The 13,117-nt window shown below is 41.1% G+C and overlaps 1 protein-coding gene across 1 annotated transcript in view; it reads left to right on the forward strand.

The window, feature by feature from the left end:
• The window catches only part of tln1 (talin 1), a 76,532-nt gene that overhangs the window by 53,679 nt on the left and 9,736 nt on the right, over positions 1-13,117 (forward strand). The window contains exons 42-53 of the mRNA XM_008288811.1: positions 667-915; positions 1,816-1,935; positions 2,059-2,205; positions 2,446-2,612; positions 3,536-3,719; positions 3,881-4,006; positions 4,329-4,445; positions 4,656-4,841; positions 5,267-5,374; positions 11,152-11,257; positions 12,373-12,497; positions 12,829-12,954. Of these exons, the coding sequence (XP_008287033.1) occupies positions 667-915; positions 1,816-1,935; positions 2,059-2,205; positions 2,446-2,612; positions 3,536-3,719; positions 3,881-4,006; positions 4,329-4,445; positions 4,656-4,841; positions 5,267-5,374; positions 11,152-11,257; positions 12,373-12,497; positions 12,829-12,954 (1,761 nt within the window). The remainder of the gene's footprint in view (positions 1-666; positions 916-1,815; positions 1,936-2,058; positions 2,206-2,445; positions 2,613-3,535; positions 3,720-3,880; positions 4,007-4,328; positions 4,446-4,655; positions 4,842-5,266; positions 5,375-11,151; positions 11,258-12,372; positions 12,498-12,828; positions 12,955-13,117) is intronic.

Consider the following 13,117-nt stretch of genomic DNA (forward strand, 5'->3'; position numbering starts at 1 on the left):
CTCCCACCATCTCTGTGTCTAATCCCGGATATTCACTAGTGTAATCTGGGGCAATTTCCAGTGGAAATCTATCACCAGCTCCTTTGGCTTGCTGGTGTTTAGATGGAGATGGTTCAGCTCACACAAGTCAACAAAGTTCTGGATGACCTCCATATACTTCTGTTCATTCACCTTTGATATACGTCCAACAATCTCTGTATTATCTGAGAGCTTCTGGACATGACAGTTCGCAGTGTTGTGTGCTGTGTAAAGTCCGATGTGTAGAGCGTGAAGAGAAAGAGCACTGTCCCCTGTGGAGCCCTGGAGCTGCAGACCACCTCATCAGACGCACAGCTGTGGAGCCTCCCATCCTGTGGTCTATTGGTGAGGTAGTCATGGTGTATGCAGCCAGGGTGAGGTCCACTTCTGCTCCTTCAGCTTCTCCCTGGGCAGAGGCAAAAACTAAAATAATTTGGCCCAAATCAGGCCAGGCCATTCTTCTATTGCACCACGGTCCTGTTCTGGGGTTCAAGAGCCCATCACTTTCAGTAATAGACAGGGGTCAGCATGGACACCCGATCTGTGGCTACGCAGTGCAAGACACAGCAAGCAGTTATGCACAGTTCATTTTGACACGTTGTCAGCATAGAGAGTAACCTTTTTTCCTATCCTATTTCTTGTCTGCAGGCAGCACACATGCAGGAGGCCCTGGAGGAGTCAGTACAGATGATGAAAGAAGCAGTGGATGACCTGGGTGCCACACTGGCTGAGGCCGCTAGTGCAGCAGGTGCTGTGGGTGGCATGGTGGACTCCATCAATGATGCTATCAATAAAATGGAAGACACACCTGCACTTGAACCTGAAGGCACATTTGTGGACTATCAGACAACCATGGTTAAGACGGCCAAGGCCATTGCTGTCACTGTGCAGGAGATGGTAAGTTTATTATCAATCCAACAGGCCAAAGTTTGTAATTGTGTTAAAAGTTTGATATGTTTTTTTTTTCCATGAACAAGCTCAGTTATCTAGCAAGATTATTATTTTTTAAGTACACCAATGACTAATCTGTTGTTAAAAAATCAAAAAACTATAGAAGTATAAAGTTTTCATCTGACACTTGTGTAAATTACCTGTTGGACCAGGACTGATTAGTGTGTCATGACTAATTGTGATGTCAGAAGTCCACTTGCAGTTACATTTCTTAAACACAGATTTTATGTGAATGCAGAAAAGTTTTCAATGTTAGTAGAAGAATTTGAAAGCAGCCTGCTGGTGCCGAATGAGTCTCAATACAGAAAGATGCAGGTTCAAACATCCATGAGCAACATAGAAAACCATACTCTCAAAGCCACATCACCTGGCATTTTAAGTGGTCAAAAACACAAACTGGCCTCACTCTTCAGTTACAGTAAGCGATCAAAGCAGCAGCTAGATATTATTGGGGTAGGCTGTTGTTTGGGGATGATGAATACAGGTGGACCATGTTATTAATGTGAAAGTTTTGCCACAAAGCTAGGAGGTAAATTCAGTGATACATTTCTTCCTTACCCACTACTCGTCCTTCCCCCTGCATTAAAAGTACCCTACCACCAAGAGGCATCTGGGTGGCTGTCCAGTCTCCACCCTTATGATAATTCAGGACCCTGCCCACTGGGGAACAATTCATCTTACCCCTTTCAGTGGCCTGGAGTTGTTTTCTGACTCACTATGAGTTACACATCTGCAGTATTTCTCTGCTTTCATTATAGAAGTATTGATGCTTAAGTGTAAGGATGGGGATAGATGCGATGGTCATTGCAAAACTAACTACTACAACTATTTCTTATCTCTCTTCAGGTGACCAAGTCCAACACCAACCCAGATGATCTTGGAGGACTGGCCAACCAGCTGACCAATGAGTTTGGAAATCTGGCAGATGAGGCCAAATATGCAGCCATGACCGCAGAAAATGATGAAGTAAATAAAACCATACATCTGCCCGTTGTCCTTTGACCGTCACATTACATTCCTTGCCAGCGACATGTGTCTCACTTTCTGTAGTTTTCATGCTGTTAATCACATTAATCTCTTTGTTTCTAGATTGGTTCTCACATTAAGAAGCAAGTTGGCGAGTTGGGTTTCACCTGCACGGGTCTGGTGACCAAAGCAGGAGCTCTGCAGTGTAGTCCTAATGACACCTTTACCAAAAAAGAGCTCATCGAAAGTGCCCGCAAAGTTTCCGAGAAGGTCAGACCACAAGCAATCACTTAATTTCTTCTTACGTTATTTTTGGACAATTATTGTATTTATTGAATCAGCAGCGTAAAGATTTCACATTTTCTTCTCCTTCAAGTCAAATTTTTAGAACTGGACGATTCATGAGGTTTTGTTATGGATTTATTTACTTTACTTAAACACTTTTGTCTGCACTAAATACGCACAGTAACTCCAACATCAACCCATAACAGATTTGTTTTCTTCTTTCAGGTATCCCATGTGTTGGCGTCCCTGCAGGCAGGTAACCGTGGCACCCAGGCCTGCATCACAGCAGCCAGCGCTGTGTCTGGAATTATTGCAGACCTTGACACCACCATTATGTTTGCCACTGCTGGTACTCTGAACCGAGAGAACACAGAGACTTTCGCTGACCACAGGTAATAAAGCCTCTCTAAAAGATATCACAGTAGAAGAAATTATCACTGCTCATCTTTACAGGCACACTATTATCCTGGTCATGATCGAGTTTTTGGATTATGATATGTAGCATCTTACCCTGGTTTCAGAAACCTAGGAAAGACTTGAACCTGGTTTTGAGGATATGCTTCCAGGGGCCTGTACTGTGAAGCATGTTCAATATAATCAGACTATTTGTTATCTGGCGTCCCAAAACCTAACAACTGCAGTCGCACTTCGCAGTCACACAAAGCAGATTATAAACTCAGTAAATCAACCCAGGATCTGATTGGCACTAGATAACCAATCACAAGCATGGACAGGTCTACAGGCGTATATTTACAACAGGAACATAAAACTGTAGTCCTAAACCAATAAGAGGAGTTTAAAACTTACTTACAACACAGCTGCTGCATCCTAAGTCAGGAAGGAAAGCTGGCAAAAAAAACTGGAGACTGCGTGGATGCATGAGTTTATAGGCTTGTTCATGTTACTGCTCCATCATTAAGTCACAAATATCAGACTATAGTTACAATTGTGTACTCCAAAAAATGTGTTGCTTAGATGAAGCTTGTTGTTATGTCATGTAAGCTAATTTTAGCCCTATTCTTTCAGCTGCACCTCTTTCAGTGTTAGAAGGTCTTGGGAGCAACCAGTAGAAGACTTAGTGGTTTATTTGTCACTGTTGTGGGAGTATATCGCTATACAAAGGACAATAGAAAAATAAAATGGCTTTTAAATTATTTGCAGTCAACAAAAGAAAACGTTTTACTGAACTCTGGTGATTGCCACAAGTGATTGTGAAAACTTCATAAACTTAAGTACCTAATGTACATCATCTTTGTTTTGCATTATTGGAACTCCTGAGTGACAGTTAGTGACTTTGGGATCTTTCTTTTTTCAGAGAGTGCATCCTGAAGACAGCCAAGGCTTTGGTGGAGGACACCAAACTGCTGGTGTCTGGAGCTGGAGCCAGTCAGGAGAAACTGGCCCAGGCTGCCCAATCCTCAGTGTGTACCATTACCAAACTGGCAGACGTGGTCAAACTGGGTGCTGCCAGCCTGGGTTCTGAAGACCCAGAGACCCAGGTATGAACAGATAACCTGTCTGTCAGAAAATGTGTTGCATATTTGTCAGCTCCTGAACTGGTACACAATGGCTGCTTCATGTGTCTGTATGTAATCAATTCACTGTGGGAGTTTGATGAAGACAAGTTAAACAGTAAAACAATGTGTTCTGCTCTCTACAGGTGGTCTTGATCAATGCAGTGAAGGACGTGGCCAAAGCTCTTGGGAACCTCATTAGCACCACCAAGGCAGCTGCAGGCAAACCTCATGACGACCCCAGCATGCTGCAGCTGAAGAATTCTGCTAAAGTAAGATTAAACAACAAATAAACATACACACACAAAAAACCCAGCACAATCTTGAGTTTTACCCGTTTTGAGGGTGATGTTCAAACCCTAAAGACGTTCTCACCTCTGCAGGGGAGAGCAGTTTAGCTGCTGTTTTAGCCCCTTTGAAGGAATCAGTTACTCACCTACACTGGATTTTGTATTCTATATTGTACACAACATGTCAACGTGAAGACTAAAACAGACACTGTAACTGCAGTATCTCAGTAGATGACATACTACTATACAGAGAAAGCTCTATCAGTTTCATCTTTGACCATATGATGTGACCTGGCTTCTATAGGTGATGGTGACCAACGTAACATCCCTCCTGAAGACTGTGAAGGCCGTGGAGGATGAAGCCACAAAAGGAACCAGAGCTCTAGAGGCCACCATTGAACACATCAAACAGGAGCTGGCTGTGAGTTGTGTTTTTGTCAAAATTGTAATAAATATTTCTTTGCTACTTTAATTGGTAGGACATGCCTCTTCCAAGGATTCAAACAGAACACTGAAATTATGTCTGATACTGTAGCATCATATTCCTCTTATTGTTGGATTTTTAAAAAAAAACAAATTGCTTTTTAGGTATGCAGTATCTCACTAACACTCTCCTGGTTTTACCACACAGGCATTCAGCAGTTCTGACCCACCACCAAAGACAACCACACCAGAGGAATTCATTCGCATGACTAAAGGAATCACAATGGCAACAGCGAAGGCAGTGGCTGCTGGGAATTCTTGTCGTCAGGAAGATATCATTGCCACCGCCAACCTTAGCAGAAGGGCAATTGCTGACATGTTGCATTCCTGCAAGGTACACAGGGACATATGACTGGAAATCATGAGACAACACAGCAGCTTAGTGATGACAGTTGTCAGATAAAGGAAGGATGCTTTCACTGACCGAAACCTCTCACAACTTCAGTTCTTGAATGCTGTTGAACAAATTTAATTCAGGAAAATACTGACTTGTGTTTAAGTAAAACACCAAAAGCCCATCTGACTTGCTCACTTTACATAAATTCTCTGATATTTGTTTTTATTTATTTTGGAGCAATGTTCAAGTATCAATCAAGTTGTCCTTTCCCAATTTGTAACCCTGTACTCCAAGTCAAACCCACCATTTTGTGCAACACTTAATTATTTCCTGTTGTTGACAAGCATTGTGTTGTAACTGATAAAACTGTTTCCTACACTGTACTTGGTTCACATATTGGTTTGTCTCTGTTTGCCTTTTAGGAAGCTGCCTACCACCCAGAGGTCAGCAAGGAGGTCCAGATGAGAGCGCTACGCTATGGCAATGAATGTGCTACTGGCTATCTGGGACTGCTGGAGCATGTACTGGTGGTAAGACGTCATTACTCAAGTTATCCTTAACTGATACTTGTTTGCTGCAATTAAGTTTTGGGAGCATATGGCAGGCACTATGTGGGCTCCAGGGCCTCGGTCAGTTGCCCTTTACAGAATTACTCTAGCATATTTTTGATGATAGCGCCTGGAAGAAACAGCTGTTCATTCAGTGATTCCTGCCTTCTTAGACAAACATGGTGTCACTGGGTCAGATGGAGAACTGCTTTCACTGTAAAATACCCATTAAACATGCTTAGAAGTGACACAGTGATTATAAAAAAAATCATCTGTGCATAATCAGAAGTATGTATGGATTACCTTGTTCAAAGATTGTATATGTATATGCCCATAATGAGTATTCACCCCACCTCGGAAGTTCACTCTTTTTATTTTTTTTAACATTGAATCATTGTCGATGTAATCTAGAATTTCCAAAAAAAAGAGGTCTTCACTTCAAAACAGTTTTCTACAGAGTAATATTAATTATTTAAAAATCTAAAACATAAAATATGTGATTGCATAATTATTTCCCCCTCCCTCGAGTCAACATTTAGTAGATGCAGCTGTTGCTGCAATTACAGCATTTAGCTTTGTAGCTGGTTCTCAATCAGCCTGGCACATCTGGACACTACAGTTTTACCCCATTCTTCTTTGCAAAACTGCTCAAGCTCTCTTAGGTTGCACAAGGACCATGAGAAAACAGCCCTTTTCAACTCCAGACAAAAATTCTTGGTTGGGATTGAGGTCTGGGTTCTGACTTGGCGAGTCCAGAACCTTCACCTTGTTGTCTTTAATATTTTCTATGTAGCTTGTCTTGCTGGGAAACAAATCCAATCCCAAGTTGCAGTTCTCTTGCAGACTGCATCAGATTGTCCTCTAGGACTTTCCTATACTTTTCTGTATTTATTTTACTCTGTACCTTTACAAGTCTTCCAGGACCTGCTGCCTAGAAGCATCCACACATCATGATGCTGCCACCAGCATGCTTCACAGTGGAGATGGTGAAAAAAACTCAATTTGTCCCTCATTAGACCAAAGTCACTTCTTCCAGTTGACTTCAGAGTCCCCCCTCGACCTTGAGTCAAGATTAAATATGAGCTGTTTCAAAAGTGGCTTTCTCTTTCTCTTTTCGATTTTCCATAAAGCATTAAATGGTAAAGAAATGGTTTAAAAATAACTAAAAGTTATATGCACAGTCTCTCCTATCTCGGGGACTGAAGCTTATAACTCATCCACAGGAGTCATAGGTGTCTTGATGGCTTTCCTCACTAGTTTCTTTGTTGCATGGTCTCCCAGTTTTTGAGGATTTTTGAGGCAGATTTAGGTACATGCCATCTTCTTTCCATTTCTTAATGATAGCTGTAACTGTACTCTTGACTTATCCATTGAATTTTTAGTAACCTTTTCCCAGAGCGCTCAAAGTGTTCTTTCGTCTTCATGGTGTAGTTCTATCCAGGAGTACTGATTCGCCAGTGACTTGACCTTCCAAATACCGGAGTCTTTATACTACAGTCACTTGACACACATTCACTGTAGTTAGATGATCTCCATTTCACTAATTGTGTGACTTCTTGCACCATTTGGCTGCAACTGTAGTGAACTAGGTAAGTCACTTTAAAGGAGGTGAATACTTACTTTCCATTTCATATTTTTCATTAACTGACATTACTTTGCAGAAATCTGTTTTCACTTTGACATAAAAGAGTCTTTTTTTGTAAGTAACTGTCGAAAAAAAGAAGACATTGTCCATGATTTAATCTTGAAAAACATCCAAGAGGGGCGAATACTTTTTATAGACACCGAATGATGACATCAAAGCTGTCCCGTGATACTCTCTGCCTGGCCACTGGCAACATTTTTAGCTCTGCTAGGTTGGCCTCACACGGCCAATTGGCAGATAGCTGGAGAATATTCAAATAAAAAAACATAATGCCTTATTTAGTGGCATTGTAGTCCTACTAATAACTAGATTGCTGTAAAAATTCTTTCCACTAGTGCTGAGATCAATTGAGAACCTCGACTGTCTCAAAATATTTGTTCAGCCTCAGACTTGATAAAGTCAGCGTTTGATTCTGGAAAGATTTTGAGCTTATACGACCAGATTCACAGCATGACGACGAGCTCCTTATCAACTTTTTCTCTGTATATCTGATTTAGATGTCATGTGTTTGATGATCTGTTTTTTTTTCTTTTTTCCCAACCGGTTTATCGTTATTCGTTTAAACTTGTGACTCACTGATGTGGGTGCAAGCCGGTGAGTACACTGCATGACTGACCTGCACAAGTGTGGGGATGCATTGTTTGAATGCTTCACAGAATACTTTATACTGCAACAATCCTGCAGAATACCGTCAGCAGCGTGATAGTAGCTATCAGATCAGCTCTTCTTACAAACAGGAGGGGATGTTTAAAAAAAAAAAAAGAAAGAAAGTTTTATTTTTTTTTACAAGAGATTCATCATTTGCAGAGGTTAACACTGAAAGAATCTGACTCAGCGGGAGGTGTGTAAATGTATTCCGATTTGGTCCGTTACCAGAGGTTATGTATCATCAGACTGTATCGGACTCCCCTATGCAGTCACTCTGTCAGCTGACTGTCTCTCTGTTCTGACCATTTGAGGAGGGGAAGATCAGTTTACATGTATGTGTTGATCTCCACTGCTGTTCGTTTGTTGTTGTGGTTACTGCTCCGGCAGGTGCATTTGCATGGTGTTCTGGAACTGCCTGATTCAGAGCAGATCAGTCTGCTGATTAAATTCTAAATGTTGTTCAAAGACACTTCATACTACATATTGAAGTATTTTTTTTGAGAGTTAAAAAAAAATTCCATTCACTGTGATGAAGTGTTAGTAATAAAGTCCAGTTGGTGTTGAATACGACACTTTTTCTGGAGCTGCAGATGTGATCTGAGCCTGCGGTCCATGCTCTGACAGTTGGAGAACATCAACCACACCCAGCTTTGATCCTGGATCTAGAAAATACAGTATTGATATTGATATATTAGAAATGAACACATGGCACAGAGAACCTTTAAAACTTGTAGCCTCACAGATGAAAGAACCTTCTCTAAAACTGATGCATGGACTTGGGTTTTTTTGTGTTTTGTGTCCTGTAAACCGCTGTCTAATATTGTTTCGTATGGTGAGCTGAGATAACAATGTGCTTTCACCACATGTTGTCTGAACATCAGGTTGTTGGTGTACAGTATATGGATGTCTTTGTGTTTGCCTGTGGGATTGGTTTGGCTCCCTGTAGGCATTCCTGTGCGGTTACGTCCTTGTCTCCATCTTCTCATGACATCACATCTGAATAAACTTGAGCTGGGTATGGGCTGAGCCCTGTTAATTCCCTGCACCTGTCACACACTGCGCCAACCTGAAAACTGCCTGCCCACCTAGGACAGTCTGAGGACACTAACTGAAACCCAACCATATCTGAATGCCAACTAATCAAACTAGTCTGACAGTATTGTCATTCATGGGCTTAACATTTTTTATTTGAAATTTACAATCTCCTCCTCTCCTGATATTAGTATATTTATGTGCTGATAAAAACCACTTCAGGGTTTACATGTGAAGAAATGTGGGAATTATACTTGCATACTTTATACTTAAGAGTTTTTTGGGGGGCCTCAAAAGTCACTTAATTAGTGTGTGTGTGTGAGGCAGTAATGCTATCCTGCAGATAAAGGGTCTACCACAAGCACAACATAACATTACATTGAATCCATGGTTGACTTGTACATGTTGTCACCATACGACACATGAAAAACAGTCTTTTATAAATTGATTAAATAATTAATTAATTTATATTCATTTAATATTTTGTATCTGCCCAACATTTTGCTGGATAATACACACTTTAAGTTTTGTAGATTGGCTGTGGTACCTGGTTGGGTCACCTCCTACAGTTTCATACTATAGCTACCAGTCAGCTGTATGTTGCCAAGCAAAGAGCATTGTGGGGGTTTAGCTAGTAAAGGGACACCATGATAAAATCTTCTCTTACGTATAGTGAAGTCCAGTCAGCACACACTAATTAACTGAGTGAGGATCAACTAGGATGGTGCATTTATATTCATGTGTCTGACATAAAACAGCACTTTCAGCAACTTGTGATGCCCACCTGACAGCATACACAAATTTAGGATCAGACTTACAGTTGTGCCAGTACTGATCAGTTAAAAACTGCCTTGATCAGTCATCCCTACAATCAGCTATACAAACTGAATTGGAGAGAATTCAGGACAAGTCATTCATAAATGCTAAGTAATTTAAATAAAAGGGCCTTCAAGTTGACTTTCATTTTGGGAAGAGAAAGGGAGCTAAATTTGAAAAGTGGATCTGAAAGAGAGCGATAATTGTGTTGTTGCAGCCAAAAAAAAAAAAAAAGCACTCTTTGAACACACTGTGAGTGGACGCCTTGTCATTCTAGAACACCTAGGTGCCATCACACCACAGTTTCAGACTCTTCTTCAGACACTGTATGGTTTTGGGAGAACTTGGCATTATTGAATCCTGGAGGACAAACTCATGAGACACAACCCCATTATTGTTGAAGAAAGTAACCAGCATCCGGTCAAGCATCCTGAGCTGATGTACCTTCTTTGGTTTTGGAGACGGAAGGCTCTTCCACTGCAAATTGTGAAACTGCAAATACACACCTGCAAGTGGTTACAAAAAAAAACATGTGTAAGCCCCAGTGTTATGTGCGACACCATATGAAATCCCGGCTCACAAGAGTTACTAACTGCACCCGCTGCATAAGCATGACCGTGCAGCAGATTTAGCAGGAACAGAGTCCAAACATTCTGATCACACCTTGTACTCTTCTACTTAGGTTCACCACTAAAACTGTGAAAACATACAAAGACATGTATACATACACAATATTTTACTTTTTTTCAGAAGGTTGCTCCTGTTTGATCAGTGTCAGACATTGTGGGACTGGATGTACTTACAGGAGCCTGATTTACACTCCACAATGAGTCGATGTGCAGGAAGTAACTTACAGCAGCTACAATTACAGTCAAGAACCCGCATCTAGCGATGAACATTTCCAGCACAGCTATTCACAGAAGTCCTAGACTAAAGACTTAAAGCAAGATATTAAAATACTCCTAATATGTCTTGTGCAAAATATACGGTATAAAAGATATAGTGTTCAAAAATCTAAAAAAAATCTGTACTGTAAAAATGATATTACACATGACTGTCAAGCAGGGCTTTAGCTTTTATAGCACCAGTGTCATCACCATCATCATCTTTCTGATATTTTCTCAACACTGCTTTACTTTATAGAACTCCTGCCAAAACTGATTTTAATGTGCTTTAAAGTGCTGCACAGTAAATAAATGAAAACACATGGAGATAAAGTGATGCCTCCAATAAAAATAATGATCCCTGATGACTAACATGATAGATGAATGGCATAATATAGATTGTTCTGAGACTCCAAAAATATCAGTGAAATTTTCTATATTTATGCATCCTTAATATATGTTTTGCCTATTGTTGATGGTCACCCTGATTTGCAGTTAATGTAGTCTCTTCTCTATTGTCAGGCTGCAAATACACACATTGACCATCATTAAAAGAGAAAACCCAGCATGTAGTGTATAAAGTGTTGCTCACCACAATCCTTCAGAACAACTCTACTGGAAGGGGGATTTGATCCAGGCTCACACTGCATTCATCCATTCTTATTATTATAATGCACAATATGTAGATATGCAAATTGTTGAACAGATTGTGACTTTTCCCTCTTCTTCCACAGATCATCCAAAAGCCCTCTAATGATCTGAAGCAGCAGTTGGCCAACTACTCAAAGCGGGTGGCAGGCTCTGTGACTGAGCTGATCCAGGCTGCTGAGGCCATGAAAGGTATCTTAACCTCTAACCTCTAACAACAGAGTGAAAGCAAAACAACAACTGCATTCCTCAGGATTTTTTAATGTCTCAGTTCACATTTCCTGATAAGGCTCTTTCAACAGTTACCAGAGCATGTCTGAAAAGCCCAATGTGCTCCAGACAGCAGGTTTTAGGCAAATAAGCTCTGGCATTAATTTGAAGTAGGAATAGGAACCACCACCCAGAGTCCGATACCTCCCTGAGAGTTCTATAGTTTCACACAGCTCTTAAGCAAGAATAACAATAAACACAAGGCAATTTCATGAATGCAAAGTCCCCCCTAGAGTTGTAAATCATACATTCCTGTCCCTCTGCCCCAGTTTGAGCGACGTTTGCCGTAACTGAATCCTGCTGCCTACATGGCTGTAGGTTTTGCTTCATTCAACAGGTGACGCAGATGACACCCATAATGTGCTGTGATTGATGTACAGGACTGGGGTGCCACAGAATTTTTTTAATATGTAATCCAAATACTGCATCAAATTCACCTATTTAATGTGAATTCTTTCAAACAACATATCCAGTTTACTAAGGTTTAGCTTTCCACAAAAGTCACAAAGATTCTGTCATTATCTGTAATCACACTTTGTTTGCAGAGAGGGCAGCAAAATGCCAGGTTTTACTGTCTAAATAATAAATTACAACTTGTCACTCCAACCCTAAAATGAGATGAACAGTTGCTTTTATCACTAGCTGTGAGATCTCAATCCAATTGGGTATCTGTGATATGTGCTGGAATAACAAATCCAATCAGCAGCAACTTCGCCTCCCAGCATACAGACTTAAATTATCCGCTGCTGCTGTCTTACCACAAAGTCATTTAAATGAGAGTTACATGAGAATTTTAACAGAGTCACTAGTGGTATGTTGTTAACTACATACATCTGTAAAAGTTAATTGAAACAGACAGCTGAGCTGGCCTCCCTAATGTCTCTGGGGAATATATTACATACATATTACATTTGGAAGCATATATGGCAAAAGTCACAGCCACGGCTTTCTTTTGAAGGTGGGGGGTCCTGGGCGAGAGTGGGAAATGTAATGTTTTCAGGCATGGACTGAGCCAATGTTATTTCTGTGTGCTGCAGGCACAGAGTGGGTGGACCCTGAGGATCCCACTGTCATCGCGGAGAATGAGCTGTTGGGAGCAGCGGCCGCTATTGAAGCTGCTGCCAAGAAACTGGAGCAGCTGAGGCCAAGGACCAAGCCCAAGGTTAGAGGGCTTTTTACAGAGCAGAAGCATTCACACTGAGCTTGTTAACCTCACCACCGGGTCACATTTAGTGTGTCTGCTGCCCATCTTCTGTACTGTCAGCACCTCACACCATAAATGATGACTGTCCCACAGACCTTACCCTGTTGGCATTTTAATATTTCTCCTATTCAGAGTTTTTCCAGAGGCCAACTTTTCCTATGCTGTCGATCAGCCCTGTTAAATTTTAAGCACAGGTCTTTTATGTTTGAACATCTTGTCTTGACATCGTCGTCAGTTTGTCACAGCACAGTGTGTTTATTGCCTGTTGGTTTCCCTCTCTTGTAAACAGGAAGCAGATGAAAGCTTGAACTTCGAGGAGCAGATTCTGGAGGCAGCGAAGTCTATCGCAGCTGCCACCAGTGCTCTGGTCAAAGCAGCTTCAGCTGCACAGAGGGAACTAGTGGCTCAAGGGAAGGTACGTCAGAACTCAACTAAAAGATGGATATTCTACGAGATCTACAACATTAATGCATTCTGAATGCTGCAGGTACCATGTAGGACCTATACAATAAAAACGTTAACTGTTCTTCAAGCACACTTTTCTTTGCACCAAACGCTGCCTCATCCACTGCCTGGAG

This window comes from Stegastes partitus, unplaced genomic scaffold, assembly GCF_000690725.1.
Source record: "Stegastes partitus isolate 25-593 unplaced genomic scaffold, Stegastes_partitus-1.0.2 Scaffold575, whole genome shotgun sequence".
Lineage (NCBI taxonomy): Eukaryota > Metazoa > Chordata > Actinopteri > Pomacentridae > Stegastes > Stegastes partitus.